General features: G+C 52.1%; 1 protein-coding gene across 20 annotated transcripts in view; it reads left to right on the top strand.

Moving 5' to 3' along the window:
* TMEM229B (transmembrane protein 229B) overlaps positions 1-18,098 on the top strand; it is a 39,452-nt gene extending 21,354 nt beyond the window's left edge. For 9 of the 20 annotated variants that reach the window (XM_013057303.2, XM_013057296.2, XM_013057281.2 and 6 more), the window contains 2 exons: positions 4,031-4,212; positions 14,416-18,098. In XM_013057303.2, coding sequence (XP_012912757.1) covers positions 14,437-14,940 — 504 coding nt within the window. In that variant the 5' untranslated portion in view covers positions 4,031-4,212; positions 14,416-14,436 and the 3' untranslated portion in view covers positions 14,941-18,098. The other 11 variants (XR_001179818.2, XR_006603946.1, XM_045070830.1 and 8 more) reach the window with 11 other exon arrangements.
* The last annotated feature ends 9,842 nt before the right edge of the window (positions 18,099-27,940 follow it).

Here is a 27,940-nt window from a genome sequence, read left to right as displayed (position 1 = left end):
GAAGTGTAAGACTTGCTCTCTAGCGTTCAGTGTCTCTGTCCCCACCGGGCCTTTTCCCTTTTTTGTGGCCTGCTGTCAGACATTCCAGTATGCTTTATTGTCTGTCCACCCGAGGGTGGTGGACTCCTGGGGGCAGGAAAGCTGTCTTGTTCACACTCAGGTCAGTGCCTTCAGCAGGTATTCCATCCACATTTGCTGACCACTGAAACACAACACCTTGAATAAACAAATTAGCCCTGGAAGAGGGTTCTGTTGTTTAGAAACCTCTGGGGTGGCTTGGCTGTAGAGATTTGTGAAAAGCAGGGCACTGGGTGTCCTGCTGTTCAGGGAGCCCAGGTTTATCCTCCAAAAGAGCCGCTGGGGTTTTTTCTGCCCCCGCTGGTAAGGCAACAAAGGGGCAGTGTCTGCATTGCTCCAGAGGTCACCTGTGCAACACCCCAGAGGACGTGGGCAGTAAGAGGGAGAGCCTGGATAAATAAATTCCTGGTCACTGAGTCGGTGAGGCTGTGAGGCTGCTGTCTGTGCCTTCCTAGCTGCCGGGAGGAGCCTTCCTGGTCTCATGTGACCGCGATTTCAGGGCCCCTCAGCTGCTGCCTGATGGGATCTGCCGAGGGGGATTATTCAGGGGAGGGGGGCAGCTCTTTACTGTAACATGGGCCTTGCTCTGGGACGGCAGCCAGGCAGCTAATTAGAGAGCCCAGCAGCTGTCCAGCCTTCCAGGCAGCAAGCAGCAGCTACCCAGTGCTGGGGGGTAGGATAGGAGGGAAAGGAAGGGGCATGGGACCAGAGACCACCCTCCAAGGTGAAGGAGATGGATGGTCTGGGTTTGTTCAGAAGGGGACATTGAGGAAGGTGCATAAGATTGGAGGGGCTGGATGGGAGGAGAGGAGGCTACACAGGTGAGACAGAAGACAGAAGGGTGAATTGTCGGCTGGCAGAGAAACCCAGATTTCAGGAAAACAGATAAATGAGGGAGCGTGGACGGACGGGGTCACATGGAGTGTGTGGGCTGTCTGTTCTCCTGTCTCCCCCCTGACCTTCCCTCCGCCAATCAGGGCCAAGGGCCCGGGTGTCCTTGCTTCCCAAGGGGAGCTGAGCAGATGCGGCCTTTGCCCTCGGGGGATTTGGAATTCCCTTTGCATTCGTGCCTTAGCATGGTCTCTCAACTTGGGAAGTTGCCAAATCCAGTTGTGTTCAGGGCTGGTCTTACTATAGGACAAGTTAAGAGCAGTGCTTCGGGGTCTCCTGGAAAGAACCAGGGCACTTTGAATAATTAGAGAGCTCCCCAGTGGGTCCTGGGGGCATTTTCTCTTCATTTCCTGGGCACCTGGGGGTAGGGGAGATTTGGGGAAGAGGGGAGAGAGAAGAGAGAAGGGATGGTGTTTGCGGGCCACTTCCTGGCCCCAGTCTTAGGTTCCAAGCCGTGGAGATTGCACGGAAATTGGGGGTAGGTTTGGTTTATGGGTTCTGGTCAGAGAAGTAGAGCTTCAATCCCGAAAGCCCAGCTTACCCTAAATAGTTATAGGGGAGGGGAGAGAACGATGCAGAGGGGAATTTCCTGCCAGCAGCTGCTGGTTAAACCTCTTTGGGAAATGAATGCTATGTGCATGAAAACTGAATGTGCCTTTTGAGAGTACCAGCATTTGTAGAAATAACAGAATAGGCATTGTTTTTCTCTGACCCGAGGCCGAGCCTGGCCGCTTGCCCACATAGGAGCCTGCACTTTCTCTGGGGACACCTGGGACGCTTCCTCGGGCGACGCGTCTTCTGTGGTGCGCAGACCCAAGGCACCCACTCATCTAGCTTCACCTTGCTGTCCAGGCGATGGCTCTTGAAGGTGGGAGAAAGAGAGCAAGTGCCCTCCTTTCTTCCCTCATTGGCAGAGATCCCCCTGTTCCTGTAAGCCAGCATTTATGGTCCTTTGTGGGAGACCGCCCTGTCATGACAGTTGCTAAAAATTAGGGAAGAATGTGAGATATCCTTGGTTAGTTAATTACACTGGATAATGCCATCACCCAGGAATTTAGCTGGGCCCTTCTCAAGCTGATTTGTCCATCCATCCAAAAGAAATTCCCTGGTCTTGAATTCACCGTGTGGAGGGGCAAACAGACAATAATAACTTTGAGATGGGACAGGATGTTGCAGGGCAAGGATGTTCAAAGTCCTGCGGGAACATTGGTGATGGACTAGTTAGGGGCTTAGGATGGCATCACAAAGGAATGAGGAGGGCGCAGGGTTTCAGAGGAGACCCCGGGAGCGTTGATGAAGCTGGATAGAGGGACTCGGGCAGTATGTTTACAAATAAGCAGCTTACAGAACGGACTAAGTAGATGCTGGGGAATGAAAGGTGTACACAGGCAGACACATGGGAAGCAGCTTGAAGACACACTGTGTGGGGAGAGGGGGGACTCTGGAGCCAGGGACAGCTTGTGCACTTCTCAACAGAGGTGGGACTCCTGTTAGACCATCGTCTCCTTGTCCAGGCCCCACCAACTCTCTGGCGGAAGAACCTGCAGACCAGGAAGCAGGAGGTGTCCAGGGCCAGGCCGGCCGAGGCAGGGAGCCTGTTCTGACCTCAGCGGCCTCACCAGCCAGCCGCGGGTTTCCAGGGCTGACTGCTGCGACCAATAGGCTCTGCTGCCAGGATGTGGGCTTTGGTTTCTCTTTCTCTTTTGTCTTGTGCTTGCTGATGTGGCCCGCTTAGGGCCCTGGGGAAAGGGAAGTGCCGGTGGGTGGGATTGAACTCCCCAGGCACAGGTCCTGGCGGTGCTGGGGGTAGAGGGGGTGTCGGACATGCCCCATTAAATCCCCTTCCTTGAGGTAATGGGTATGTGCCAGGCAGACTGGGAGAAGCGGGGAGGATGGACAGGTGGGGCAGGTCGAGGCTCCTGTTTGGGGAGGAGCCAGGGAGGACCTGGGGAGGACTGGGCTCCGCTGCCCCGCTGCACTTCGCTCTCATCCTTCTCTGGTCTCAGTGCGGGGGGGGGGGGGCAGGGAGGGTACTTTGGGGGTATCCACCCTCCAGCGGATCCCTATCCCCACCCCTTCACTTCTCCTCGGCTCCCTGCTGCTTCTGGGGAGCAGAGGCCCAGTGACCCCAGCTCACCTGGGAATTGCGGGGAGGGAGGGGGAGTGAGGAAGCTGGCCGCATGCACCAGAGGTGGTGCCCCCTCTGATAACTATTGCTTGGCTGTCCATGGGGTGTGGCGAGGGGGTGTGTTGGGGGGGTGGAGGGCGCCAGTTTCTGGCTGGGTCCTGCTTCAGGGACCTGAGCTCCATCTTTGGGCTCGTGCACATGGTGCTGCATCCAAGGGGTTTTTCTGAGAAGCTGCAGGACCTTCACATTCAAGTCAGAATCTTGATCAAATGGTCAAATCTCAGGGATATATTAAAAATGTGTCTGTGGCCAGGGGCATCAGAAAGTCAGATTTGTATCGGTTTGTAGTCGGTTATTGATGTTAACAGGAAGGGCTTTAATAAGAATAGTGATAAAATAGAGTGAAATAAATATTGGGGTGGTGGGATTGTGGGGAGAGGGATCTGGCACACCTTTTGTTGGTGTGCTTGTTTTTCTGTGTAGTTGTGCTCGACTCCCCAAATGCCTCCGTTATCGGCCTTCTGGGAGGTTCCTGACCGCCCTTGAGAGCAGATGTGGCCACTGCAGGGCGAAGGTGAGAGTGTAATTTGAAGCTAAATGAAAAAGGCACTGGAGTCTAAAATTATACTCCCTCTCAGATTTACAAATGTGCACACATTTACTTGCAGAGTAAGAAGCCCTAAGTCCTAACCCCGCGTGTGAATGGCCTGGGACGCACCCCAAGCTGTCATTGCTGGATTAACCAGACCTGAGCAAACAGGACAGTACAGAGGAGGGAGTAATTTCCAAGAGAGGCGCTCAGGGGCCCTGGTGGGATGACTGCCTGGTGCTGAGCCGGGAGCCTGGGCAATTGTCGTGATTGCCTTGAGGCTGCCTTTCCTTCTGGCCCAGGGGGCAGTGGAAGGTAATGAACGCCTCCTCTTTTATTCCCAGGGACACATGGAAGCCTCCTGCCGACCAGCCAAGGATCAGCTGAGCCCTGGGGCTGATGCTTGCCGCCACTGCTGAGAATGGCACCGAGGCCCAGCCAGGCACCAGGACAAAGGTTAACCGGGGACACTCCTGGACAGTGACCCTGATGTCTGTTCTGAGCCGTGCACTCAGAGGTCTGATAAGTGAGTAATGTGACAGGCTCCCCAGGGATCCCGGGCCCTCCCTGCCTCAGGGGCACTGACGCAGGTCTGGAGGTTCCAGTTCGGAGCCTGTGTTGTGTCCGAGGGCCCGTCACGGGGGCCGTAGTTCCAGGATAGGCGGGGAGGGCCAGGCCCCTTCAGGTCATGCCCTGTGTTGGAGCCGGCTTAGAGCCATGTGGCCTCTGAAATATGTGCCCCACCCAGATGGGCTGAATGAGTGAGGTCAGACACCCAGCACGGGGGAGATGACATCCTCCCACACTCCCTTTCTTATCTGTAGGCTCCTGGATGCTTTGGGCCTTGGGCTTCACCTCTGTGCCATGAGAACTGTACTTCATCTGGGATTGCAGACTTTGTCCAGAGCCCATGAGCGGTTCATGCGGCCTTGGGGAGAGCATCCAGGGCGCTGGGAGGAGTGGGATTTCTGGTGCCTGAGCTGCTACAGAGGTGGCCACCAGGGGGTCAAGAGGAGCAAGCCTTCTGCTGCTTTTGGTCTCCTCCTAAGGCCAGACATGCTGCGTGTAGAGCGTGGGACCCCCTGACCGTGGAGCTTCACCTGTCCTCGTATGGCCTTTCTTTCCAGACTTGGTCTCTGGCTTTTCCTTGATGGTGCTTTAAAAAATGATGATTGGCTGCTTTCCCAGCCCCAGAGGTCTGTCTAGCCTGAAGGCCGTTGTCTGCGTAGGGCAGACAGTCCCCCTCTGGGTCAGCCAGCAGAGAGCTCGCCTGGAAGTCACAGCAGGGAGAGCACCCCCAACGGGACAAGCTGTTTGGGAGCTGCTGGACTGGCCCCCGGGGACCTGGAGCCTTAGATTCCATGCAGGAGCTTGCGGGGAAGGAGAAGGGCGACTAGGTAATTCTCAGCTTTAGCCAGAACTTGCCAGTTGACAGTTGAAAACTTAGGGCTGGCATCTATGTTTCCCTCAGCCTGGGCTTGCAAAACCAGTTTGTGGTTGGAGGGCTTTTCAGGAAGTGGGTCTCTGGGGCGATCTGTAGCCAGGGAGGTGTGCACCTAAACTCGGGGGTGCGGTGGGGGTGCAGAGATGGCCGTGGAGGCCATGGCGGGAACCCGGTGACTCAGATCAGAGACCTACGACCCACATCACGCAGGATTCCCCACCCAGGGCAGTCTCTACCAGTGGCCTTGGGACTGTTGTACCCTCTGGTCGGTGATCCCACTCCAGAATTACTCATTAGGAAATCTTTTCTTAGGAAATAACCCCAGAGAAGAAAAGGGCTGAATTCTTTTTTAGAAGCATAAAAAGGATGTTTCTTATGGTGTTGTAGTAATAGTGGAAATGGGAAACAATTGTTCTCTCTTTGTTGATCATGTAGGTTAAGGAAGTTAAAGTTTTCCACCTGGTGGAATAGCATACTGCCATTGTACTAACGAGGACACAGACAATATAACAACTTGGAAAAATGATTATGATATACTAAGTGAAAATGTCAGGTTACAGGAGAAGTATATTAAGGATTAAGGTAATTTGTAAAATAAACACATGAGAAAGATGGCCAGGGAGACATGATGGTGGCTGCTAGTTTGGTGGACTAGGAATTCCTTTTCTTTTTCTTTTTTCTTTTTTTTTAAAGATTTTATTTATTTATTTGACAGAGAGAGACACAGCGAGAGCGGGAACAAAGCAAGGGGAGTGAGAGAGGGAGAAGCAGGCTTCCGGCTGAGCAGGGAGTCCGATGCGGGACTTGAACCCAGGACCCTGGGATCATGACCTGAGCCAAAGGCAGCTGCTTAACGGCTGAGCCATCCCCTTTCTTTCCATGATGTGTGGATTTGCTTCTTGTGAAACTGAATGTATTCTGGATGAATATACGACACACATTAACAGTGACTTTCTCTAAGGTGTGGGGGGATGGGGGGCTTTTGCTCTTCAGGTCGATCCTTTCAGTGATGTTTAAATTTTAGGTGTGAGCACATGTTACTTTTATAATCAGGAAAAATAATAAAGATCTTTAAAAATGTTAGAACTGAAATTTTAAAAAGACCATATTTCCCAAGAAAGAGAAGAGAGAAAGGCTGAGGGAAGCTAGTTGTTTATACTTGCCCTGTGTGGGCCCATTCACCCTCCCATTCATTCATTCACCATGCCCCCGGTGTTAGTAGGTCTCATTGCCAGGCACTGGTCTAGGCACTGGGCACCCAGCACTGAACAAGGCAGAGCCCCTGTCCTCCTGGAGCGTTCATTCTTGTTGGGTGAGATAGACAGCAGACAAGTAGCAAAATACCAGAAAGCGAAAGTGCTGTGAGGACTGAAACAGGATGATGTCAGTCACAGGGAGGCTATTTTGAACTGGAGACTTGGAGAAGGTCTCAGGGGTGACTGGTTGAGTTGAAATCTGAATAACAATAGAGAGGCAGGCCAGTGAGGTCTGGGAAGAGCCTTGTTGGGAGGGGGCGGGGGCAACACACAGGATACTCAGCCTGAGGGCCCCGCCCGCCCGGTGCCCTTCCCTGCCTGAGCCCTGCTGACTCTCTGTGCCAAGCTGACTCTGTTCCCAGGGCCCACCTGCCCCCTGTGCCTGCCAGCTGGGATTTGGTTAGCATCGGAGGCCTTCTAAAATCCTCTCCAGCTTGCTGCTTTGTGTGGAGTGGTCTGCTGCTGCTCCAGGCGCCAGGCTTGGATGGAGAGTGTGATGCTGGTCACTGCTCTTGGCTGGCATTTCTGTGGCAGAGCTGGGCCATCTGAGATCCCCAGCCATGCTGGGGCGGGCTCGCAGTCAAGGACACTCTGGACAATGTGTGTCCTGGTGAAAGGTCTTTGAATGGCACCTGTCTTGAGGCCCTCTGTGGTGGTGGCCGCTGTGGTCCTCTGAGGTCAACTATGACCCTGGAGGACCATCCCATGGGTCTTGCCGGAACTTGGGCTTAGAACAGAACTTGGCCTCTCAGAATAGGCTGAGAGCCTTCAACAGCTTGGACACCAGTCCTGAGCTTCACTGATGATCTTTCTAGAAGCTCGTGTGTCCTTTTTGCTTCCTGTTGTCTCTCCATACACCATCCTGGCTTTCCCGAAGCAGAAACTCAGAAACTGGTGGTGCCCGCAGAGGTGGCTGTAGTCAGCTTCAAGGGCGGTGTGCTGAGAAGGCTCTGGAGCCAGACTCGCTGGCTTTGAATCCCAGCTCTGCCTTTTAGAGCTGGAATTACTTAGCCTCCCTCTTCCTCAGTTTCCCTAGCTGTAAAATAAGTTTGAGTATTATCTGAGGTAGTACATGGTAGGTGCTGGGAAGAGAGCCCGATTATTCCTGTGACTTGAGAGGTGGAGGGAGGACCAACTTCGGGGACTTTCCTGGGGGATGCCCATAGCAAGAAAGGGTGGAACTCTATGGCATTGGGGTTACCCAGTGACCCCAAGTATTTAGCTCTACTTGCTTCCCTTCTGGCCCTGGAGCAAGTGCATGGGTTTCCCCCACCCCTACCCCACCCACAATCTGACAACCACAGAGGAAGCTCAGGACGGCTTCAGAACTTGCACCTTTCACCCAAATATTAGGACAACTACCCCCCCCCCCTTTTTTGCACTCACTTCCAGCACAGAGCCTGCCGATGGTCTGGACTCAGGGTCTCTGCCACTGCCTTGCCCTCGGGGGCCCCTGAAGCCTCCAAAAACTGAAGCAATTTTGGTGCCTAGAAATGAGGAAGCGAATGAGGTGAAAGAAGGAGGAAGGCCTGCCTAGTCTGGCTGCATGGAAGGGGAGTCCCGGTTTTCTAGCAAGATGATTCTCTGCACAGAAATTCCCAGAGTCATTTTGTTGTGGCACCTTAGCTTCCTGGGACAAGATGGGAGTTTGGGGTAAAACCAAGGGCGATCATCTCATTTGCTTTTGCCTGCAGCCTGTCTTGGACTTTTATGGCGCTCTCTTCATCCTTCTCCGCTTGCTCTGCTCTCTAAGGAATGGCTCAGTGGGTTCCAGGACTCGGTGAGATACTCTTAGGGAGCAAGAGTCGGTACCCCTCCCTCCCAATCACCTATCACCCGTGCCCTTGGAAGGGCAGTGCCCTGCTCTGACAAGTCACCTTTGCGGGCACTCTGTGTTCACAGGCCCTTTTATCAACAAGTATGAGGGCTCTTTACTTGAGTGTTGTTCCGCAGCATCCTGCTTGTGAAACCGTCCCCAGCTCTCCAAATTCCTTTCTCTCATTTTCACCCTTGCCCATGCTCTCCTGTTTTCTTCACCTTGAGTTTTCTTTCCCTGACTGTCCTCTGTGTCATGGTCCTCAGGACAGGTGTGTTTGTCACCAGGAGAAAGAGACTGACTTCCAGTGAGCTGCTGGTTCTTCCTGGTGCGGGACTTCACAGGGCTTTGATCCCCGTGCGGAGCAAGGAGGTACTGGGAGAATCTGGGGGCAGAGTCCCCGTTCAGGTGTGGGGAGGCATGGCCGGGGCCAGGAGAGCGTGGGGGAGCTTGTCCCAACTCAAGAGTTTAAGCCCTCCCGTAAGTGTTAGGAATGGGTTCAGGGAGTGGAGTTTTGAAAATCCAGCCAAGCCAGTGTGGCCTCTCATGTTAGTGTCTGTGGGGCTGTCCCAGCTGATGACACTGTCTCATGTCCCTCCTTTCTGTCTTCGCCCCCATCTCCTGGCCCCAGTCAGGACTTCCAGCTTTCCCATTTGTCTCATGCAGAGTTGGCATGTTCTTCTGGCACAACCCCTAGGACGTGGCCTGACCTTGCCTAGGTATGCTTCCCCTCTGCCTACCCCTGTTCTTCCAGTATGGAAGATTCCAGAAATGGGATCCTATTCTTGGGCTCACCTTGTTCTTTCTCCCCCATCTTCTCTTCTATTTAGCAGCTTTCCCTCCTTCACCCTTTAACAGTGGCTCCTTCCATCCTGCTTCTGTTCATAGGGTTTGGAGGTCCAGCTCTTCCAAGTCACCTGCTCCAGGGGTGACTGGAGCCCCTGGGTTGTTGGGAACTCCAGTTGCCTGGGAAACCATCCTCCGCCATGTCTAAAGATGAGACCATGAGGCAAGGAGAGCAGGGTTTTTAAGTCAGCATTAAGGTGGGGCTGACCTGAGGGGTCCACTAGTTCTGTCAGGCCACTGTGTAAGTTGAACAGGGAGTCCCTTCCCCTGGATCCTGTGGGCCAGAGGGGCCAGAGGTTACGAGTGCAGGTCGGGTGGACAGACCTAATTTCAGAGGAGCCAGAGTTGGGCGGGAGGCAGAGTGGTCTCCGGGCCACCGCAGCACCCCCCTCCCCTGCCTCTGGTCATGGGCACCTCCTCATTCTCAGCCTGGGTCTGTTCTCTCCCACTCTGGGGGAGGCTAACAACCTATTGGGGTTTCAGGATAAAAGGAGGGTGTGGGAAGCTCTGCCAGGAACACTAGCCCTTTCGTTCTGCCCTTCTTGTCAAACCTGGACCTCAGAGGGCTAGTTCTGAGACCCCCTCGCCCTTCATGAAACCTCCCGAGCTACACAAAAGCTGGAAGCTCGCCTTGCCTCTCCTCAGCTTTGTCTTTGTTCTCCTCTGGGCTCTACATGCAGTTATTGGTTAAGGAGGGTTGCTTGGCTGCTGGGTTGTGCTCTGGTTGGACGTGAAGACCTGACTTGCCCGGTAAAGAAAGCTGCCCAACCACTAGTGAGAGCAGGGGCAGAATGACCCTGCCTCAGGGAGGAGGGAGCGCTGGAAGCAGAAGCTGACCAGGAAGCCTGGCTCTGTGCCAGAAATGGAGCCACCCTCTCTGATCATTTGCTGTCATCTTAGTAGTGTCTGTCCCCTCAGTCACCCTTACGGTAACCCCCAGAAGTAGTTACCCTTATTATTCTCACTTCACCTGTAGGAAAACCGAGGCCCAGAAAAGTCAGGTAACATGCCCTACATCCCACAGGGGAAGGGTACCAGGAAGCTGGAAAGGAAAATACAAGGTGGGGAGACCAGGAAGTTAGGATCTGCAGCCCCTGGACTTAACCATTTCATGCTATTCAAACCCAGGAATCATGGTTTGTGGTTGGTGATGGTTCAGGAGGGTAGGACCTGTATGAACAGTATGGGACATGAGGTTTTCTTAGATTTGTCCGGCGAATTTGTTGAGCATATTCTATATACAAGGCACAAAAATGACTCATACATAGTGCTACAGCAAATGTTTTTAAGATAAATTTTTTTAAATAAAAGTTTAGACATACTTGTTAGAAAAACATTTTAGGTTATACAGAGAAGTTTAAACAAGGAAACAAAAATCACTTGTGATGTCAACCATCCAGAGATGATTATGGCTAATTTTTTTGTACATTTGTTTTTTTTCTCCAAGATTTTATTTATTTGACAGAGATCACAAGTAAGCAGAGAAGCAGGCAGAGAGAGAGGGGAGAAGCAGGCTCTCTGCAGAGAGAGAGAAAACTGGGACTCCCCTTCCATGCTCATCTACTAAGAGCATGATCCCAGGACCCTGAGATCATGACCTGAGCCGAAGGCAGAGGCATAACCCACTGAGCCACCCAGGTGCCCCTTTTTTGTACATTTGTACAAAATCAAAATCATATTAATTACTCAGTTTTGAATCCTGCCTTTTTTTCTCTCTTACCATTATATTAATCAGTCACCAAGCGGCCACTAGTGCAAAGCATAGTGCAAACTGTTGTCACAGAAGTGAACTGGGTGCAGAGGTGGACAAACAGGGCAGTTGAGGAGGATTATGGGTCATGAGCCATGGGTTAGGGGTGGTGGCGCCAGTAGCAGTTGGGAAGGGCACCCCAGGTAGCAAGAGCAGTCATGAAGAGATCCAGAAGACAAGATCTGAGGCCATGGTATCTCACGAAGGGCTTTGCCAGCCGTCCCTAGGGGTTCAAACCTTCCCAAGTGGATGGTAAGGACACACTAGTGGGCCTTATGTGGGAAGAAGCATTGGATTTGTGTTTTAGAAAGACTGCTGTTTCTATACGCACTTTCCTAGCTGGGTAAGTGAATTGGAAAGGAAAAGGCAAGCGGGGAGACCAGCTGGCAGATGACTGAGGGCATCCAGGTGAATGACGGTGACAGCTTGGAACAGAGCAACAGCAATGAGAAAGGAGGGTCAAGGGGAAGAGATGATTTCAAACATAGTTAAGTGGTAGAAAGGACAGGAGGTAATGGCCGATTTGGTGGCTTTGCCATGTGACTTGCTTTGGCCAGTAAGATGTTCCTGGGCACGACTTAAGCAGAGTCTTGAAAAGCGTGGTGCAGTAGGGTCTGCTTTTCCATGTGCCTCTGCCCCTGCATGAGAAAGCCTGATGGGGATGAGAGACAGGTAGACCAGAGTCACCCAACCAAGGATAGGACAGAGCCCCAGACAAGCAGCCATTTCATGATCGAGGCCAGCCAAGATCTGCCAACCCACACACAAGCTGTGATAATAAATGAGAGCTGATTTACAGCACTGAGTTTTAGAATGCTTTGTTATGAAGCATGAACTGATTAAGAAATGTCTTCTTAAGTTGAATGCGGTGTGCCAGGCACTGTTCTAGGCACTGGGTAATGCAGCACTGAACTGGACAGACAAGGTCCTTATTCTCAGGGAGCTCATGTTGGGGGGCGGGATGCAGCAGAGGAAGCTAGAATGACCTCAGGGCCTCCTGCTGCCAACTGGGTGCAGGGTGAGATCACAGAAGGGAAGATGAGCTTTAGGGAAAAGATACTGAGTTTGAGGTGTCTATAGGACGCTTAGGTGGAGGGGTTGAGGTAGGAGTGGGATACATAGGTGTAGGACACAGGAGAGATATCTAGATGGGGACTGGAAGTTATCACCATAATAAAACAGGAAGTCATCTGGACCAAAGTGAGATAGAGGAAGTGCTCTGGCAATTCAGGCGAGGAAGAGAGGGCTGTGGGGATGAAGATGATTTTATTCTGAAGGTCATTTGGAAGCTGGATTTGTACTTGTGGACGGTGAGAGGAAAGGCACAGGAAACATACAGACAGGATCTTACAGAGGCAGGAGGGAAAACCAGGAGAGCAGCCAGTGAGAAGAAGGCTGAAAAAGTGGGCTGGAGTGAGATCCTAGAGAGTCTTAAACATCAAGCCAAGGAAGCTGTGGCGTTTCATTAGGACCGGGGATGGAGTCGGGGGGGGGGTGCTGGGAACTGAATGCTTTTGAGGAGGGGAGCAGCACTAGGCAGGCATGTCTAGGAGCCGGGCAGTAGTGTGCAGAGGGATGAGTGCTGAAGTAGAAATCGGGAGATGTGGATTCTGGTCTCGGCCTATCCATTCACCGGCCCTGGGGTATGGGACAAACCCGCTTCTCTCAGCTCCAACTGTCTCTCTGAAAAAATGGGAGTGAAACTACCTGCCCTTCTTCGCATGAATCTTAATTTTGTAATTACCAATGACGAAAACTGGGAACGGAAGTGTCTGGAAGGGCTCAAAGCGATACACCAGGGCGAGTAATCTTGTGACGAGGCCTGCGTTAGCTGGAAGGCGGGGCAGCGAGTCCCAGAGAGGGAGGCCGACTGCAGGTGCAGCCTGTTCACCTCTGTCCCCTCACCCACCTTGACAGAGGGGTCAAGCCTGGGGTCCACGGGCAGCTGGCAGAGCTGGGATTTGTGTTTTCATGCCCTGCCTTCCCATTCCTGATGCTCCCCTGATCTCTCCCCATCATGAAGAGAGGGTCTGCTCCAGAGAGGCCTGTGACCAGAACAGAGGAGTGCAAAAGAGGCACTTCTCTTTCGGGGAGGACACGGGCTAGCAAGGTGGATCGAGAGGGCACACCCTTCTAACAGGAAACGGGGTAGCACTGAATAAAGGACAAGGAAAAGTAGAGAGGCCTGTGGGCGAGGCCAGCCTTCAGGGAAGCTGTCTGGGACCTTAAAGCCCAGTGGGGCTAGAAGAGAGGAAGTAGAGAGGAGGACTCTCTCCTCTGTCAGCCACTGGTTTCCTCTCCGCATTGAAACTAAACACCCAAACCCGCTTAATGGAGCAGCTAAAGACAAATGTGACCACGACGAGCTGCCACTTTATACCCATTAGGATGGCCATCCTCAAAAAACCAGAAAATAACAAGTGCTGGCAAGGGTGTGGGGAAATTGGAAGCCTTGTGCATTGCTGGTGGGAATGTAAAATGGTGCAGCTGCCGTGGAAAACAGCAAGGGTATGCCTCAGGAAATTAATGTGGAATCACCATGTGATCTGGCAATTCTCCTGGATATAAATCCAAAAGAATGGAAATCAGAGACTAGAACAGATATTTACATACCTATGTTCAGAGCAGCAATGTTCACAATAGCCAAAAGGTAGAAACAAACCATTAATGGACAGATGGATAAATCAAATGTGATAGATTGATTGATCGATCACAAAGAATGAATATTATTCAGCCTTGAAAAGTGAAGGATATTCTGACACATGGTACTACATCAATGAACCTTGCCGACACTATGCTCAGTGAAGTAAGCCAGTCACAAAGGGACAAGTACCATATGATTCCCCTTAAAAGAGGTAACTGGAGTAGTCACATTCATAGAGAAAGAAGGTAGAAGCACCGGTGGTTGCCAGGGGTGGGGAGGAGGTGGGGAGTTAGTGTTCTGTGGGTACGGAATTTCAGTTTGGGATGATGAAAAAGTTTTGGAGATGGACAGTGGAGACAGTTGCACAATAGTGGGAATGTACTCACTCCACTGAACTATACACTTAAAAATGGCTAACATGGTAAATGTTAGTATATGTTAACACACACACTCCCACCACCCAAGGACAAATGTGAGAGATTGCTTAGAAAGATCTCAGAAATATGAGTGAGGTGGAGTTGTTTGAGAAATGGAGGAGGAGATGGTGACCCCAGTGGGTGGGCCTGATGAGAAATCAGCTGGTAGCCTAGAAATGGAGGTGACTGGTGCGTCGGGACAGTCAGCTCTTCATCTGATCACAGATAATTATTTAAAAAAAAAAAAAAAAAGGTCTAGGTTGTGTAGGAGACACCTTCCTCCAAGTAGCATTTGAGTAGAGCTGGTCAGAGGAAGCCAGTGGGACTTTTAAGTTTCTTGCCTTCCTTTCTCATGCCCACCTGGCCAAGATCCGGAATAGGGCGTAAAGTAATGACCAGGAAATAGGGTCCGGAGTGGGACTGGTAACCAAAGAGAACAACGGTAGCCACGGGTGTGGAACCGCCTGGAGCCTGGTCATAGCGGAGACTCGGGCTGGGCGTGGGTGGCCAGGAGCGGGGGCTCCCTCCCGCCCTCACCTGTCTCCTCTGTGTCGCAGCAGCCAGCCCCACTAGGCGCCATGGCGTCGGCCGAGCCGCTGACGGCGCTGTCCCGCTGGTACCTGTACGCCATCCACGGCTACTTCTGCGAGGTGATGTTCACGGCCGCCTGGGAATTCGTGGTGAACTTTAACTGGAAGTTCCCGGGGGTCACGAGCGTGTGGGCGCTCTTCATCTACGGCACGTCCATCCTCATCGTGGAGCGCATGTACCTGCGCCTGCGGGGCCGCTGCCCGCTGCTGCTGCGCTGCCTCATCTACACGCTCTGGACCTACCTGTGGGAGTTCACCACCGGCCTCATCCTGCGCCAGTTCAACGCCTGCCCCTGGGACTATTCCCAGTTCGACTTTGACTTCATGGGCCTCATCACTCTGGAGTACGCCGTGCCCTGGTTCTGCGGGGCCCTCATCATGGAGCAGTTCATCATCCGCAACACCCTCCGCCTCCGCTTTGACAAGGACGCGGAGCCCGGGGAGCCCGGGGGTCCCCTGGCCCTGGCCAACGGCCACGTCAAGACGGACTGAATGGGGCTGGTGGGCGGGGCCCGGGGCTCTCTCATGGACACGGGGGACAGAGGTACCGAGCTGGTGGGGCTACATCTTCTGAACAGCACAAGCCCTGGCCCGGGGCTTGCCTCAGCGCGCTAGGGCACACATGACATCGGCCTCCCTCCAGCACTCTCCGCGGGGGGCGGGTGTGGAGGGAGCCGAGGGACTCTGGGAAGGGTCTGGGTCTCTGCGTCCAGCTCAGAGGCTGGGGGCCGGAGGCCTGTGGCTAAGCAGCGGCTGGACCCCCCTGGGTGACTTTGGAAGCAGCAGGCCCTGTCCTGGCTAAGGGGCTCTGAGAACGGGTTAGAAGGTGGAAGGCGAGGCCTGAGGAGGGTTGGGCTACTGCGAGGCCTCCTCCCTCTCACCTGGTTCTCACCTCCTCCCTCTCACCTGGGCTTTGGCTGGTTCCATTGGCAATATTCAGGTGCTTGCTTGCAACCAATACCTCCCCGGGGGCCTGCTGAGCTGCGGCCTGAAGGGAGACTGGGCGGCCAGGAGGCTGCTTGGCAGCAGTGCTGGTGTGCAAGGGCTGGAGGCCTTCCCTTGGCTCCTCTCCCCTCCCCCAGGGCTCTGCCCCTCCCTTGGCCTTCTGGGGGCCCCCCTGGTGCTGGATTCCCACCAACCTTGGGCTTTTGGAGGTTTCAATCCCTGTGTGTTTGGTGGTGTTTCCCCCCCCCCTTTTCTCTCTTATTTTCAAGGCCTTTACCACTAGCGGCCCCTTTATCCTGTCAGTCACCACACCCACCCCCTTCCCCAACTCCCTGGCCAACACAGCAGCTGCCAGACATACAGCCCTGAGAGCGACCTTCCCTCCATTGTGTCCGCTGCCTGAAGACTGGGAAGTCATCCTTTTACACCGCCCCACCTGTCTGATGGGCTGTGGCAGCGCCCCCTCCCCACAGAGGCCCAGCTGAAATGGAATGATGCCCTCCCCAACACACAGTCAGGCCAAGATGCCCCCCCCCCCTCAGATCCACAATGGGGACCTAGAGACAAATCAGCTTAGGAGAGTTGGGGGGTAGGGGAGAAGGCATTTCTCTTTTCAAGTCAGAGTTGATAGAGCTTTCTAGGAGATGGCAGAGCAGGCATCCAGGGTTGGAGACCCACGCAGGGTGAGTGAGAGAGAAAAAGGAAACAGGCTTTGAGCTTTGGGAGGGTCTTCAGAGCATCCTTAGTGGGAAGGGAATGACTGGTCCCGCCATAGCCCTAGCCCTGCAGCAAAACCTCCTCAGGGCCACCCCGTCCCACCCCTCCCAGGCAAGACCGACCCTTTGAGCTTCCCCCTTAAGCAGTATTGACCCTGCCATGCTCACGGGCGTTGTCATCTTGGTTGCCCCCCTTCCTCTGTGACGGGTCCATTGCTGGCAGTGGACAGGTGAAATCCTCACTCCAGCCCACTTCTGGCTCTGCCCCCCACTCCCTGAGGGGAAAGGCCCATCAGAATGCAGCCTATGCCATGGTACATGGTCTTGTCTTGACCACACGAGGACTCTTAGATAGAAATTAGCCTTTCCCTTTTTACGGATCATTAAAAAATGACAGTACCACCTGTGGAGAGAATCTCCTCTTCCGTGCTCTGCTGCTCCACCGAGACTGTGCAGACAGCCCCAGCCAGGGTGTGAGCCAGGCCTGGGGGGCTGGGGGACTGGGTAGGATTGGGAGAAAGGCTGGGAGATTCTGCCTTTGATAGGGTTGTTTTGTGCAGTTGACCCTGTCCAGAACAGGATGAAGGGCATCTCTCAGCCTCTGTGTCCTGGTCAGGATCCTCAAATCCAGCGGTGAACATTCTGCAGGGGCCAGACCTACCTTCAGTTTTACTGTGGCCCCAATTCCAGAGCTCTGGGGCACCCAGGGATTCAGGTTTCCAGCTACAGGTGGAAGGGTTTCCAGAAGAAAAGCATCACCTGGATTCCCTGTCCCGTCTGCAGAATTATTTCCTTGGCCCTGTCCCCTAACTCTGTGCTATCTCAGTTTTCTGGACCCCAATACCCTTTCAGGCCCCCAGGTGGGCCCCTAGACCGCACCACCCGCCTTTGACCTCCCCTCCCATGACCAAATCTGGGGTTGGCTTGTTGATGTCTGCCAGCACAGGGTCTCAGTGATTCTCAGCCACAGCAAGCCCCTGTATGGCCCATCAGGTGTGGCCACTCCAGATGCCCCATGGGCCACTCCAGATGCCCCATGGACATTTCCTGGCACCATCTTTTCTCTGGGCCCTACAGATTCCCAGGGACAGGAGGGCCTGCGATAAACCTGCCTGGTATGTGCAGAGCACTGTTTTTCTGCTTCATCCAGGTGCCCCATGGCTCTTGCTGTCCCTCATAGGGCATAGAGTCCCCAGGAAAGGGAGGCAACAATCCAGGGCTTGAGCTCAGGGTCGGTAGGCTCAGAATTCACCCGGGGTAGTCCAGACTTCAACTCTTGCTTTCTTGGGTATCTTCAGGGCCCTCATCCCTTAGTGCCCGTGCACCCCAGCTCTGCCAAACAATGGGGGTGCTGGCAGGAAGAGTCTGCTGACTCTTTGTGACCCTCTGGTGTCCTGGGTCTCTCTCCACTGGACATGGCAGCATTTCTGAGTTACTTAGGGTTGTCATATATAAGGCTATTGCCTTAGAGCTGCCCTGCATGGTTGAACCGCTTCTGAGGTCTGCTAGGCACCCTGTCCCTTGTGCCCTGTCCCCTCTGTTGCCAGTAAGTCACAATGGCCTATGCTTATCTACAGCAATAATATATAGGGAGTGCCCATGAAATCCTCTTGTCCTAGTCCCTCACTCTCTGCATGGGTCTCCTCCTTGGGGAGGCAGTGCTGAGTAGGTCAGTTCCTGAGAACCTGCATTTATGAAGCTCTGGGCCATGCAGACATCATCATGGGGGGATGGAGAGAGGAGAGATGCCCAGCCCCCAAGCTATGGCTAAGGCAGTGAGGGTACCTTCCACCCTGAGACCACCCCAGACCCGGAGGAGCTACAGGTCCCAGTTCTCCCACTTCAAAGTGGGCAGGACTGTCTCCCAACTGCAGCCCCTCAGGACACTTGACTGGTTTGTGCGCCCATCGCCTGCTCTGTCTCCATCGGTCTCTCTGTCTCTTCCTTTTCACATTTGTGCACATCAAATATACTGGTGTTTGTGTTCCAGGACTGACTCTGATTCATCTCTGTTTCTTCTATTTTGGAGCCCCTTTTCTAGGGGCAGCTGGAGGCCAAGCCCTTCATACTGTGTCGTGCTGCTGTCCTAAACCAAGAGGACTGCTGGGGGGAGCCACCTCATGGGAAGGGCAAGTGGGACTCCCTGACAGTCCTTTTCACCATCTCTGCTTTGACCCTCCTGGGTAACCAGAATTCTCCCCCTAACTCCCCACTTCTCACCAGTAACATGATCTGGTCCATAATTTTGCTTTGGTCCTAGGCTACAAAGCAAATGGGGAGGCCTGGGCAGTTATCCAAGTTGGCTGCATTGGCTCAGGAGATGAGCTCCTCTAGAAACAGACCAGCCATGACCTGGGCGGGGGGGGGTCTCATGAGTCAGGAGGGGCCAAGGAAGGAGGCTGAGTGTACTTCAGAGAGTTGAGCCACCAGAGCTCCTTACTTTTCATTACATCAAAAGTGATGCTTTGAAGAAACAGAGCTCTGCACTCCTCCCTGGCAACGTTCCCAGAGAGGTGCTTTTGGGGGGAATAATCCCTCTCTACTTTGTGTACCTCTGTTCTGTCTACTGTCCCTTGTCCTCCTCTTCCCCCACCATGCTCCTGCCTACTTTCCTACTTCTAGCAAGAGAACGTAGTGCTCAGAAATTGTTTGGTCAGTTCAACTCAACCCAAATGGCTTGGTCCCCACTGCCACAGCCACTGGCTTTCTGGATGGAGCAGGTAGTGTGCTTTCTGAGTCATTAGGAAGGGCCTCTTCCTAACCCCACTCACTTGAAGGTATTCATTTCTTTCACTGAATCCTTTTCCCGTTATAAAAACAAGCAAGCATAAAGACCCAACAACCATTTACATGTTACTATAAACAAATATATAAGGCTATTGCCTTAGAGCAGGTTTTTAGAGAAAGAGGCAAGCATGATGGAACACGGTCTACCTTATGAAGCTCTAGAGAGAAGGCAAGAGGTAGGGCTCAGAACAAGAAGTCTGAGGGGACCCAAAACCTTTCTTAACTGGCCAATGACTTCTGTATTCTACTCAAAGGATGGCTTTCCTTTCTTGATATTTTCCTTCACCACCTCTGCTCCACCCTCATTCATTCCAAAGGGACCTTCTGAAGACAAAGCCTTGAGGCAAGTGCCCCAAGAAAGCTAATGCCAAGGACCTGGGCTGCATCTTCTGACATTTGCCCAGCCTTCACAAGGGCCTAATATTTAATAACAATGAGTGAATGACCATAACCTTGCCTTTCCTTCTGGGGTGCCCATCTCAGAAGGGTAGCTTGGTCCACAGCCCTGGTGCTCCTGGGGATGACTGGACAGCCTGTGTATGGTTAGCAGGGAAGTTGGTACAGGGAAAAGGAGCAACTGATTGATGACACTCCAAGTTAGAGGGACTGGTCCCAATAATTTTAACAACAGCTGTGGTACTGACTACTGGGACTGCAACTGGGCACGGCACTGAGTGTGTACGCATGATCTCAAATGTTCTCCCACTTGAGATGGGTACTGTTTTTCACCTTTTCAGCAGAGGAAATCTGGTGGCAACCAGTCTGCAACATGGATTTACCACATTTCTCTCCAAATAGCTTTTTCGTTTTCATGTAAGAAGGTGACCCTTTGCGGGGGGATTTGTGAAGAGCCAGGTGTCTCTTTCTACTTTGATGGGATTCTGGACATCATTAGAGTCCAGACCATCTGAATGCTATTCAGAAAGAAATTAATCTTCAGGAGGAAGAGAGTTGGGGGGTGGGAATTGGGGTTATAAGGAAGGAGGTATAGGGTGTCATCTTAACCAAGACCTAAGAAAAATTGGCGAGGATCCCTCTTACGGAGGGAGGTTTGTAAAATTTTGGCCTCTGGCAGCCCTGGGTTTAGGATTGACGTCTTCTTCCCCTCCCACATATGGCTTTATTTTTGCCCTTGACCTTTTCCCTTTGATTCTATTTCTTTCTCTTAAGATGAAACCTGAACCCTGAGCTGTTGGCACTCTCAGTGGGTTTGAAATGACCAGATGAAATCTTTCTCCTTCTGAAAACTCAGGGGCCCCGAGAATTGGCCTGTTTCATTCAGATTCTTTTTTTTTTTTTTATTAAAGATTTTAATTTATTTATTTGAGAGAGCATGGGGAGGGAGGAAGTTCAGAGGGAGAAGTAGACTCCCCGTTGAGCAGGGATCCCAGTGTGGGATTCAATTCCGAGACTCCAGGGTCATGACCTGAGCGAAGGCAGTTGCAATTGAGCCAACCAGGTGCCCTTCATTCAGATTCTTACGGGACACCTACAGTAGGCCAGGGGTAGTCATGGGGGTGTTTATAGCTAAGTGGGGAGAAAGACACTGAATGGGCACTCACAGAGATGGTGACGTCATTGCAGTGTTGCTTAGCCCTCCAGGAGAGAAACTTATAACGGAGGAAGCTGGCGCTTCTACAGGGATAGGTGCGATTCCCCAGGGAGGAAGGGAGGACACACACACACACACACACACACACAAACACACACACGTGTGCGCACAGTGCAGACCTTCAGGTCAAGTACTGATGTTTGCAGAGGTGAGCTGGCTGCTCATGTCTGGAAATGCAGACGTTGACTGTGCCTCGATGGATACAGTGCAGAAGGCGGCCAGTACACGGTGAGTATGTTTAGGAACGCTTAACGAATGAAGCGTTGGCCCCATGAAGCCCACCCTAAAGACCAGACTGACCATTCCAGAGCTCCACAGACCCCTTTGGGAAACCCTAAGCTACAAATCCTATTTGAACAATGACCCTTTCTGCCATATCTGTGCTCACCCCCATTGAGCAACTCACTGTCCCCCCTTTTGCCAAACCCTTAGTCTCCACAGAGTGCTGCCAGCTTTTTTCTCAGGGTCTTTGGCGCTTGGAAGCACCAAGTGGAGTTGACCCAACTCCACTGACTTGTCCACTGCTTCATTCTGGTGATTCATTTCTTGGTGTGGTCCTTTCAGGGCCAAGCGCTACAGACAAGGATCCACTGAAAGGCTGGTCTGGCTCCATGCTTCTGTCACAATCGTACCTTCCAGAACAGAAAGGAAGTCTTCTGATTTATGAGGGTCCACCGTCGGGAAGGGTCCTGAGGCTGAATCTTCTTAGTTGGAGGATGGAGTTGTATTAATTTCCTAGGGCTGCTGTAACAGATTGCCATACACTGGGGGGCTTCAAACAACACATATGTGTTCTTTCATGGTTCAGAAGTCAGAAATCTAAAATTGAGGTGTCAACAGGGTTTTCCCTCTGGAGACTCTAGGGGAGAATCTTTCTTCTCCTCCTCCAGCTTTGGGCACTGTTGGTGCATCTTGGCTTCCCAGCTTTGTGGTGGCCTCACGCCAGCTCCCAGCCAAAGGGGCTGCTCCACTCCTGTCTGGGTCTTCTCCTTTTCTGCCTCTTCTACAGACGCTTCTCACCAGCTTTCGTGCCCATCTCAGTAATCGAGGGTGATCTCGTCTCAAACCCCTTAGCTCAATTACATCCTCAACGACCCTTTTTCCAACTAAGGGCACGTTCACATGGTTCCAGGGGTTTGGATGTGATTCAGTGTTTTTTTGGGGGGGTGGGGGGGCACCATTCAACCTACTATAGGGATTAAGGGGGGCGATGTCCACAGAAGCCCTGGCCTCCTGTACCGATTAAGAGCAAGAAGGAGGACAATGCGGGGTAATCTGGGGGAGAACGCAAGGATTTAGGTGGAGGACGGAGCTCATCATCCCAGAACACATCCAGCTGCTGTGATTTTTCAGTTCCGACGCAGATCTGACCATTTCTCTCCCTACTCCAGACTCTTCAATGATCTGCCATTATCTTTAGTCTCCAGCGCTCTGCCTCCTCCAGGCTTATACAACCCTCTGTGGTTTGGCCTCATTCCTCACCTCCCCCTCAGTCCTGCGCAATCTGGAGAGAACAGCGCGTCATTTTCCCGCAGCAGCCCCTGCTCCTGCTGGGTGCCGCTCTCGCTGGAGCCCTCCCACAGCGAGAGCACGCCCTCCATCCATCCACAGCAGCTCTCTGGGCTTCAGTCCGGCCAGCTCTGGGTCGGAGCGGTCTCCCTGGAAACTCTCCGTGTGACAGCCTGCCCGCGGCCGTGGATGCGGCGGATTTCACGTGTCCATCCACCCTACTGGGTGCCAGGTCCTGCGCTAGGCCCCCCGCGCAGCAGGGAACAAGGCAGACTTATCTCTGCCCTCCCTGAGTGATGCCCTCCCCTGCGTTACGGGGCACCGAGAACCCTGATGGGCTGGCGGAGGGGAGAAGGAATGAACTGGAGTGAGGGGTCGACAGCTGTTTCTATGTCTGATGTAGCAGGAGGTGGGGTGGAGAGCAGCCTCCAGGGAGAAAAGAAGCCAGGTTGAGGCTGGGAATGCAGGGAGGGCAGGGTCCCTGAGGGTCCCCAGGGTCCCTGGGGTCGGGGTAGGGGGACCATGGAGTTCACAGGAAGCCAGACTGGATTTATGAAATGTCTTGTGAACCAAGGCAGGGAGAGACAGATGATGGACAAGAAAATAACTGGTTGTAATACACTGAAACAGAGGGGTAGGCAAATGAACAGGCAGCTCCTTTAGACTGGGAGGCAGGAGAGGTCTCGGGGAAGAGAGGACACCTGGCCTGAAATCTGGATGATGAGGAGGGTCAGCCTGTGGAGAACGGGAAGACGTCATGTGGAGGAGACTGCTGGTCTGAAGGGCCAAAGTGGGAATGAGTTCAGATAGTCTGAGGAACAGATAAAAGGCCACTGTGTCTGGGGCTTGGTGAGGAAGGGGTAAGGAGTATAGGACAGGGACGGGGTCAGAGCGTGGAGGCCCCTAGAGGCCTTGTCTCTGGGGAGGGGATGGGGAAGAGACATGGAGAGAGTTCTTAAGGATGGAGAATTGTAGGACCTGGCCTAGTCCCCTCCTGGGAACCCCTCATGAGGGACAGGACCAGGCAGGGGAGGACTGCAGGCAGAGCCTGGAGTCCCTCATATCCTTAGCATACGTTCTGTCCTCCTAGAGGCTGGGGCATGGATTCAGTAAAAGGATTAACTGAAAGGTGGGTCTGTTTGGTTTCTGCCAACCCTTCTCGCTACCTGTTACATAAGCCTTTCCTGCCTTGGGGAACAGTGCACAAGGCCAGGTCCTGCCAGGCTCTACAAACTAAACTACGCTCTCTCTCCTCACCATACCCTCGCCTTGCCTTGCCATCTCTGACCTAGAGGCCCTTCTGGAAAATATACCTGGAAGCTCAGGCCGCCATCCTGCAGACCTTGGAGTCTCCAGGCTCTGGCAGTATCAGGACACCCCCCGAATAGGGCAATGGTGGGGAACACACACAGGTGCAGAATCAGACAGACTTAAGTCTAACTGTCGCTCTGCCACTTACGATCTGTAGGACTTCTGAGGAGAAGCTGAGCCCCTCTGGGATCCAGCTCAGTGGATGTAGTTCAAATTTAGTCAGTTTAGTTTAATTCACTGGGAGTGCATCCCAGCCTCCCCTTTAAGACTGAGTGTACAAGCAAGCAGGTTGCAGGCTTGGAGTGACCAGAGAAGGCGTTAGATTCCTGCCCAGACTGGCAAACATTTTAGATGGAATATTAGGCATCACTGTTATTAAAAGTTTTGTGGTAAGCTGTGGGTGGGCTCCTGGGTAGCTCGGTCATTGGAGCATCTGACTCTTGATTTCGGTTCAGGTCATGATCTCCGAGTAGGAGACAGAGCCCCATGGCAGGCTTAGTGGAGAGTCTTCTTGGGATTCTCTCTCTCCCTCTGCCTCTCCCCAGTTTTCAGATGCTATCTCTCTCTAAAATAAATATATAAATCTTTAAAAATAAGAAATAATAATAAAAAAAGATTTCTGGGCATTGCCCCTAGGGGATTTTTCACGGGTCAACTCTGGCCCTCTACCCTGCTGGTCGTAGGGTGACCAGCCATCTTGGTTTGTCTGGGACTAAGGGGTTACCTATATGGGACTGTCTGTGCCCAAACTGGGAAAGGCTGGTGCATATTGGGGCCAGTTGGTAAGCCTAGCTGGTAGGAGTTTAAAACCTCCCACTATTTGGGTTTCTTTTGTTTTCTCAGCATGTTTTTGGCCTTCCCTTCAACCCCTTGAGATGTTTCTCCCAGTGTTCCAGTGAACTCCTTTTCCATTTATGTTAGTCAGATGATTCTGTTGCTTGTAACCAACTCCTCCCCTATGCTCTGCACAGGAGTGAGAATCTTCTGCATGTGGACAATCCGATTCCTGCTACACACCTGAATTCTTTTAAACATCTGACTGTCACCTCCCCCTTCCTAACCTTCACAAGATCCTGCTCAGGCCTTGAACTAATACCCCCTGTCTTACTCCCGCCCCACCTCTAGGAGACCTTGCCTCTTATGGTCTTGGCTTGGCAGCCCTGCACCTGTTTTTGAGTCTGAGGTTGACTGCTGAGCCCTGGAGGAAGCTCTGACCTGGGAGCACCCCAACCTAAGCCCTTCTCTCATAAACTCTAAAGCACCCAGAAGTGCAGATCATGACCTCCCACATTTTGTAGATACCCCGGGATTCAGTTCTAATCCAAATGGGATTAATCTGATTTAGGAGCTGTCCTTTTCTGCAGTAGGGTCCTTGGGAGTGCTTTAAAGGTAGGCAGTCTGCCAACCACCTCTGGGTGGACAGTCAAGGACATCTAGTGCCTTCTGCCTCTTCGGCTTGTCCACAGGCAGCTCCCAGAGACAGTCTCTCCCAGCAAGCTTCTTCCTTGGATTGCTTTATAAATGAAAACGCAATGACATGAGGTGTGATTTTGCTGACTTTCACCCCAGAGTCTTAGGCCTGCTGACCAGCAGGACCAGATGGTGCCTTTTGCAGGAATATCTTCTCATTTCCACCTTTGTGTAGGCCCTGGACATCCTAAGAAACAACTTATTTTCTTCCTCTGATGGACCTACCTGTGCATCAGTTATATTTTTCGTATATTCTTCCTTTCTGTGACTCTGTTAAAGGCACTTGGCAACCAATCCTAGCTTACGTTTCATGTCCTTGAGAGGACAGCTGACCTTGTTGCACAGAAGGAAGAAGGCGAGGGGAAGGGAGAGGAAGGAAGGGGGAAGACAGGAAATGGAAGGAGCTCTACGTTCATAGCTCTATTTCGCCACAGCCCCTTTGTCTTCTACATTCGGTGTTGCCCTGATAACTTCCTGATTGTCTGATGAAAGATGCAACATCCCAGGCTTTGAAATCATCAGAACTGATTTCAAATCCCAGGTCCCTGGCTTACGTGGGCATGTTATGTAACTTAAGCCTCAGTTTCTTCATCTAAAAAGGGGGTTAATACTAGTCCAAACCTCCCACGATTGTGGAGATCAGATGAGACAATGTTTGACAAGTTTTGGCATGCACTCAGTGTCCAAAATTACAAGAAATATTCTCCTTTGTTATCTCACAAGTCAAAAGCAAGCAGATGTCACTCCAGCAAGCATTTCTGCTGATGTAGTCATGGTGGCCAAAATCATGGGCTTTGAATGTTTCTGATCTGAACTGGCCCACTTATTTCTAATAGGGAGGCAGATTCCTTCTCTCTAGACACACAAGTTTTCTCATCTGTAAAATAGGAATGATAAAACTTATTCTGTAGAATTGTTGTGAAGGTTAAGTTAAATAAAATAATATGTTTAACGTGTTTTGGTACGTGCCATGTTTAACGTGCTTGGTACAGGTCCATGATTCCTTATTCAAAACCCATGGGATTTGGCAGAGCTTTTTGGATTTCAGAAAAATAGAAACATTTATATGCTGTATATTTTGTAGCTTCTGGGCCTTACTTCATGAGACAGGGCAAGTATAAAATTCCCAACTGAAGATCAGGATAGTGAACTGTTCAAATCACATTGTTCAGGGATGCCTGAGTGGTTTAGTTGTTAAGCGTCTGCCTTTGGCTCAGGTCATGATCCCGGGGTCCTGGAATCCAGCCCTGCATTAGGCTCCCTGCTCAGTGGAGAGCCTGCTTCTCCCTCTCCCTGCCACTCCCTCTGCTTGTGTTCTATCTTTCTGTGTCAAATAAATAAATAAAACCTTAAAAAACAAAAAGATCATATCATCCCTAGTTGACAGCATGAGGATCCCTAGGTCGTCTGAGTCCTAGGGACTCTCCCCATTACACGACACAGTGTGACAGACCCGACCCTATTACTGTTCTCTTTCCTTAATGAACTTTAACCGCTCCCCCCAACACAAAGGGCCTACCAAGTAGTCAAGTTTGCTCATCTTTCTAAAGGTATGCATGTATATTTCTCCATTCTTTTCATATTCTGCCTTTTTTGCTTTGGTACCTGGTACACATTTCTCTGTGGGATACCATATCATCACTTTTAAAAGCTATAGAGTCTTCCAGAATCATAATATAACCCAGATAGCTTAGCTATCCCCCGTCACTGAGTATTTGCATGTTTCCAGTTTTACGCTGCTCTAAAATAATGCACAGTCACTCACTTTAAACTTTGCCTTGGGGATGAGCAAGCACTAGGATCTGAAAACACCTGTCCCCTGAGCCCCTGGCTGGCTGGCAGCCTTTGGGAGATTGTATTTCCAGGCACTTTCACTATGTACTTGTTGTTCCCAATCAACTAATCAATTAGGGTTTATTGAGTGCCTGTGTGGGGAACAGGGTGCTCTTTCGTGCTTGGAGGAAGGGCAGAAGCATAAATACAGAAGCATGGGAGTCTCTGAAGTGTGTGGGTATGTGTAACCGAGCAGGTGTTTCAGCTTCAAACCAAGCTGGGTTTGCGTCCGGCCAGTGAGGTCTTCTAAGCAGAACCGGTCAAGATGGACACCAATGTGTGACATCAGTGGTAAAGAGCAAGAACTTTAAATAGATCTCTGATCTGTCCTCTCTCCCGTCAAGGGTGTTGGTTCTGTTCAGGAAGAAGGTGTTAAAAATGAAATAGTGGGTAGGGAAAACACGGTCAGGGGCTCCATGAAGCCTTCCCTAATTCATCAAGTTTTACTTTCAGACTCTTAAGGGTGAGGGTGAACCATTAAAAACCAAAATAAAGTACCACTCCCTGACTCCCCTTGGTGGGGCTCAGCAAAGGGGTAAATAAGACCTGGTTGCTGGTTTTTACCTTGTTTCCCCTTAAGCAAATTACTGACCCTCTCTCTGCCTCTCTTGCCCATCCATCCGAAGGGAAGGACAGTGATGCTCTCATGGGACTCACAGGACTGGAACAAGGATTGCTTGAGATCCTGACAAGTGTTTTAGAAAGGACAAAACATTGTCCAAATGATCTGAGGGAGGCTGGGGGCCACATCCCATTCAAGTACCCAGCACAGTGTGGGTCTGGCACATAGTAGGAGCTCAATAAACATCGGTGGTGTGTACAAGGGAATTGGCAAATGTTACCATGAGCCCTTAAAGGGCAGAGAACCGCACATCACTCTGTCACCTCAGGGCCCAAGGAAGCATCTCCCTCCCCTCCAGCTGCACCCCCATATCCATCCTCCCAAGAGCAGTCCCCATCCTGTCACCTCTGGATCTACCATAAGGAGTCCTACATTCAGGGAAGCCGATTCAAAGCCTAAAGTTGACCCCCACTGGGGGAGCAGAGGCAAGCACTGACCTCAGCCCATCTCCTCAGGTTTCAAGGGCTGCAGGACTCACTGTCACAAGGGACTGGCCAGCTCAGCCCTCATTTCCCGCTCCTGGCTGCTGAGGCAGGGGAATGTCAGGCCATTGTGTCAGCAGCCAGCAAAAACCCTCTGGCCAGTGGAGGACACGTGGCACCAGACAACAGCTGTGCCCTGATCTACCTCTAGCTGGGGCCTCAGGTGCTCCATCATCTCCTAGCCCAGCCAGCCTGCCCCCGGGAC

Source organism: Mustela putorius, unplaced genomic scaffold, assembly GCF_011764305.1.
Source record: "Mustela putorius furo isolate JIRA1106 unplaced genomic scaffold, ASM1176430v1.1 tig00000129_pilon_pilon_pilon, whole genome shotgun sequence".
Lineage (NCBI taxonomy): Eukaryota > Metazoa > Chordata > Mammalia > Carnivora > Mustelidae > Mustela > Mustela putorius.
This window is presented reverse-complemented; position numbering and strand designations above follow the sequence as displayed.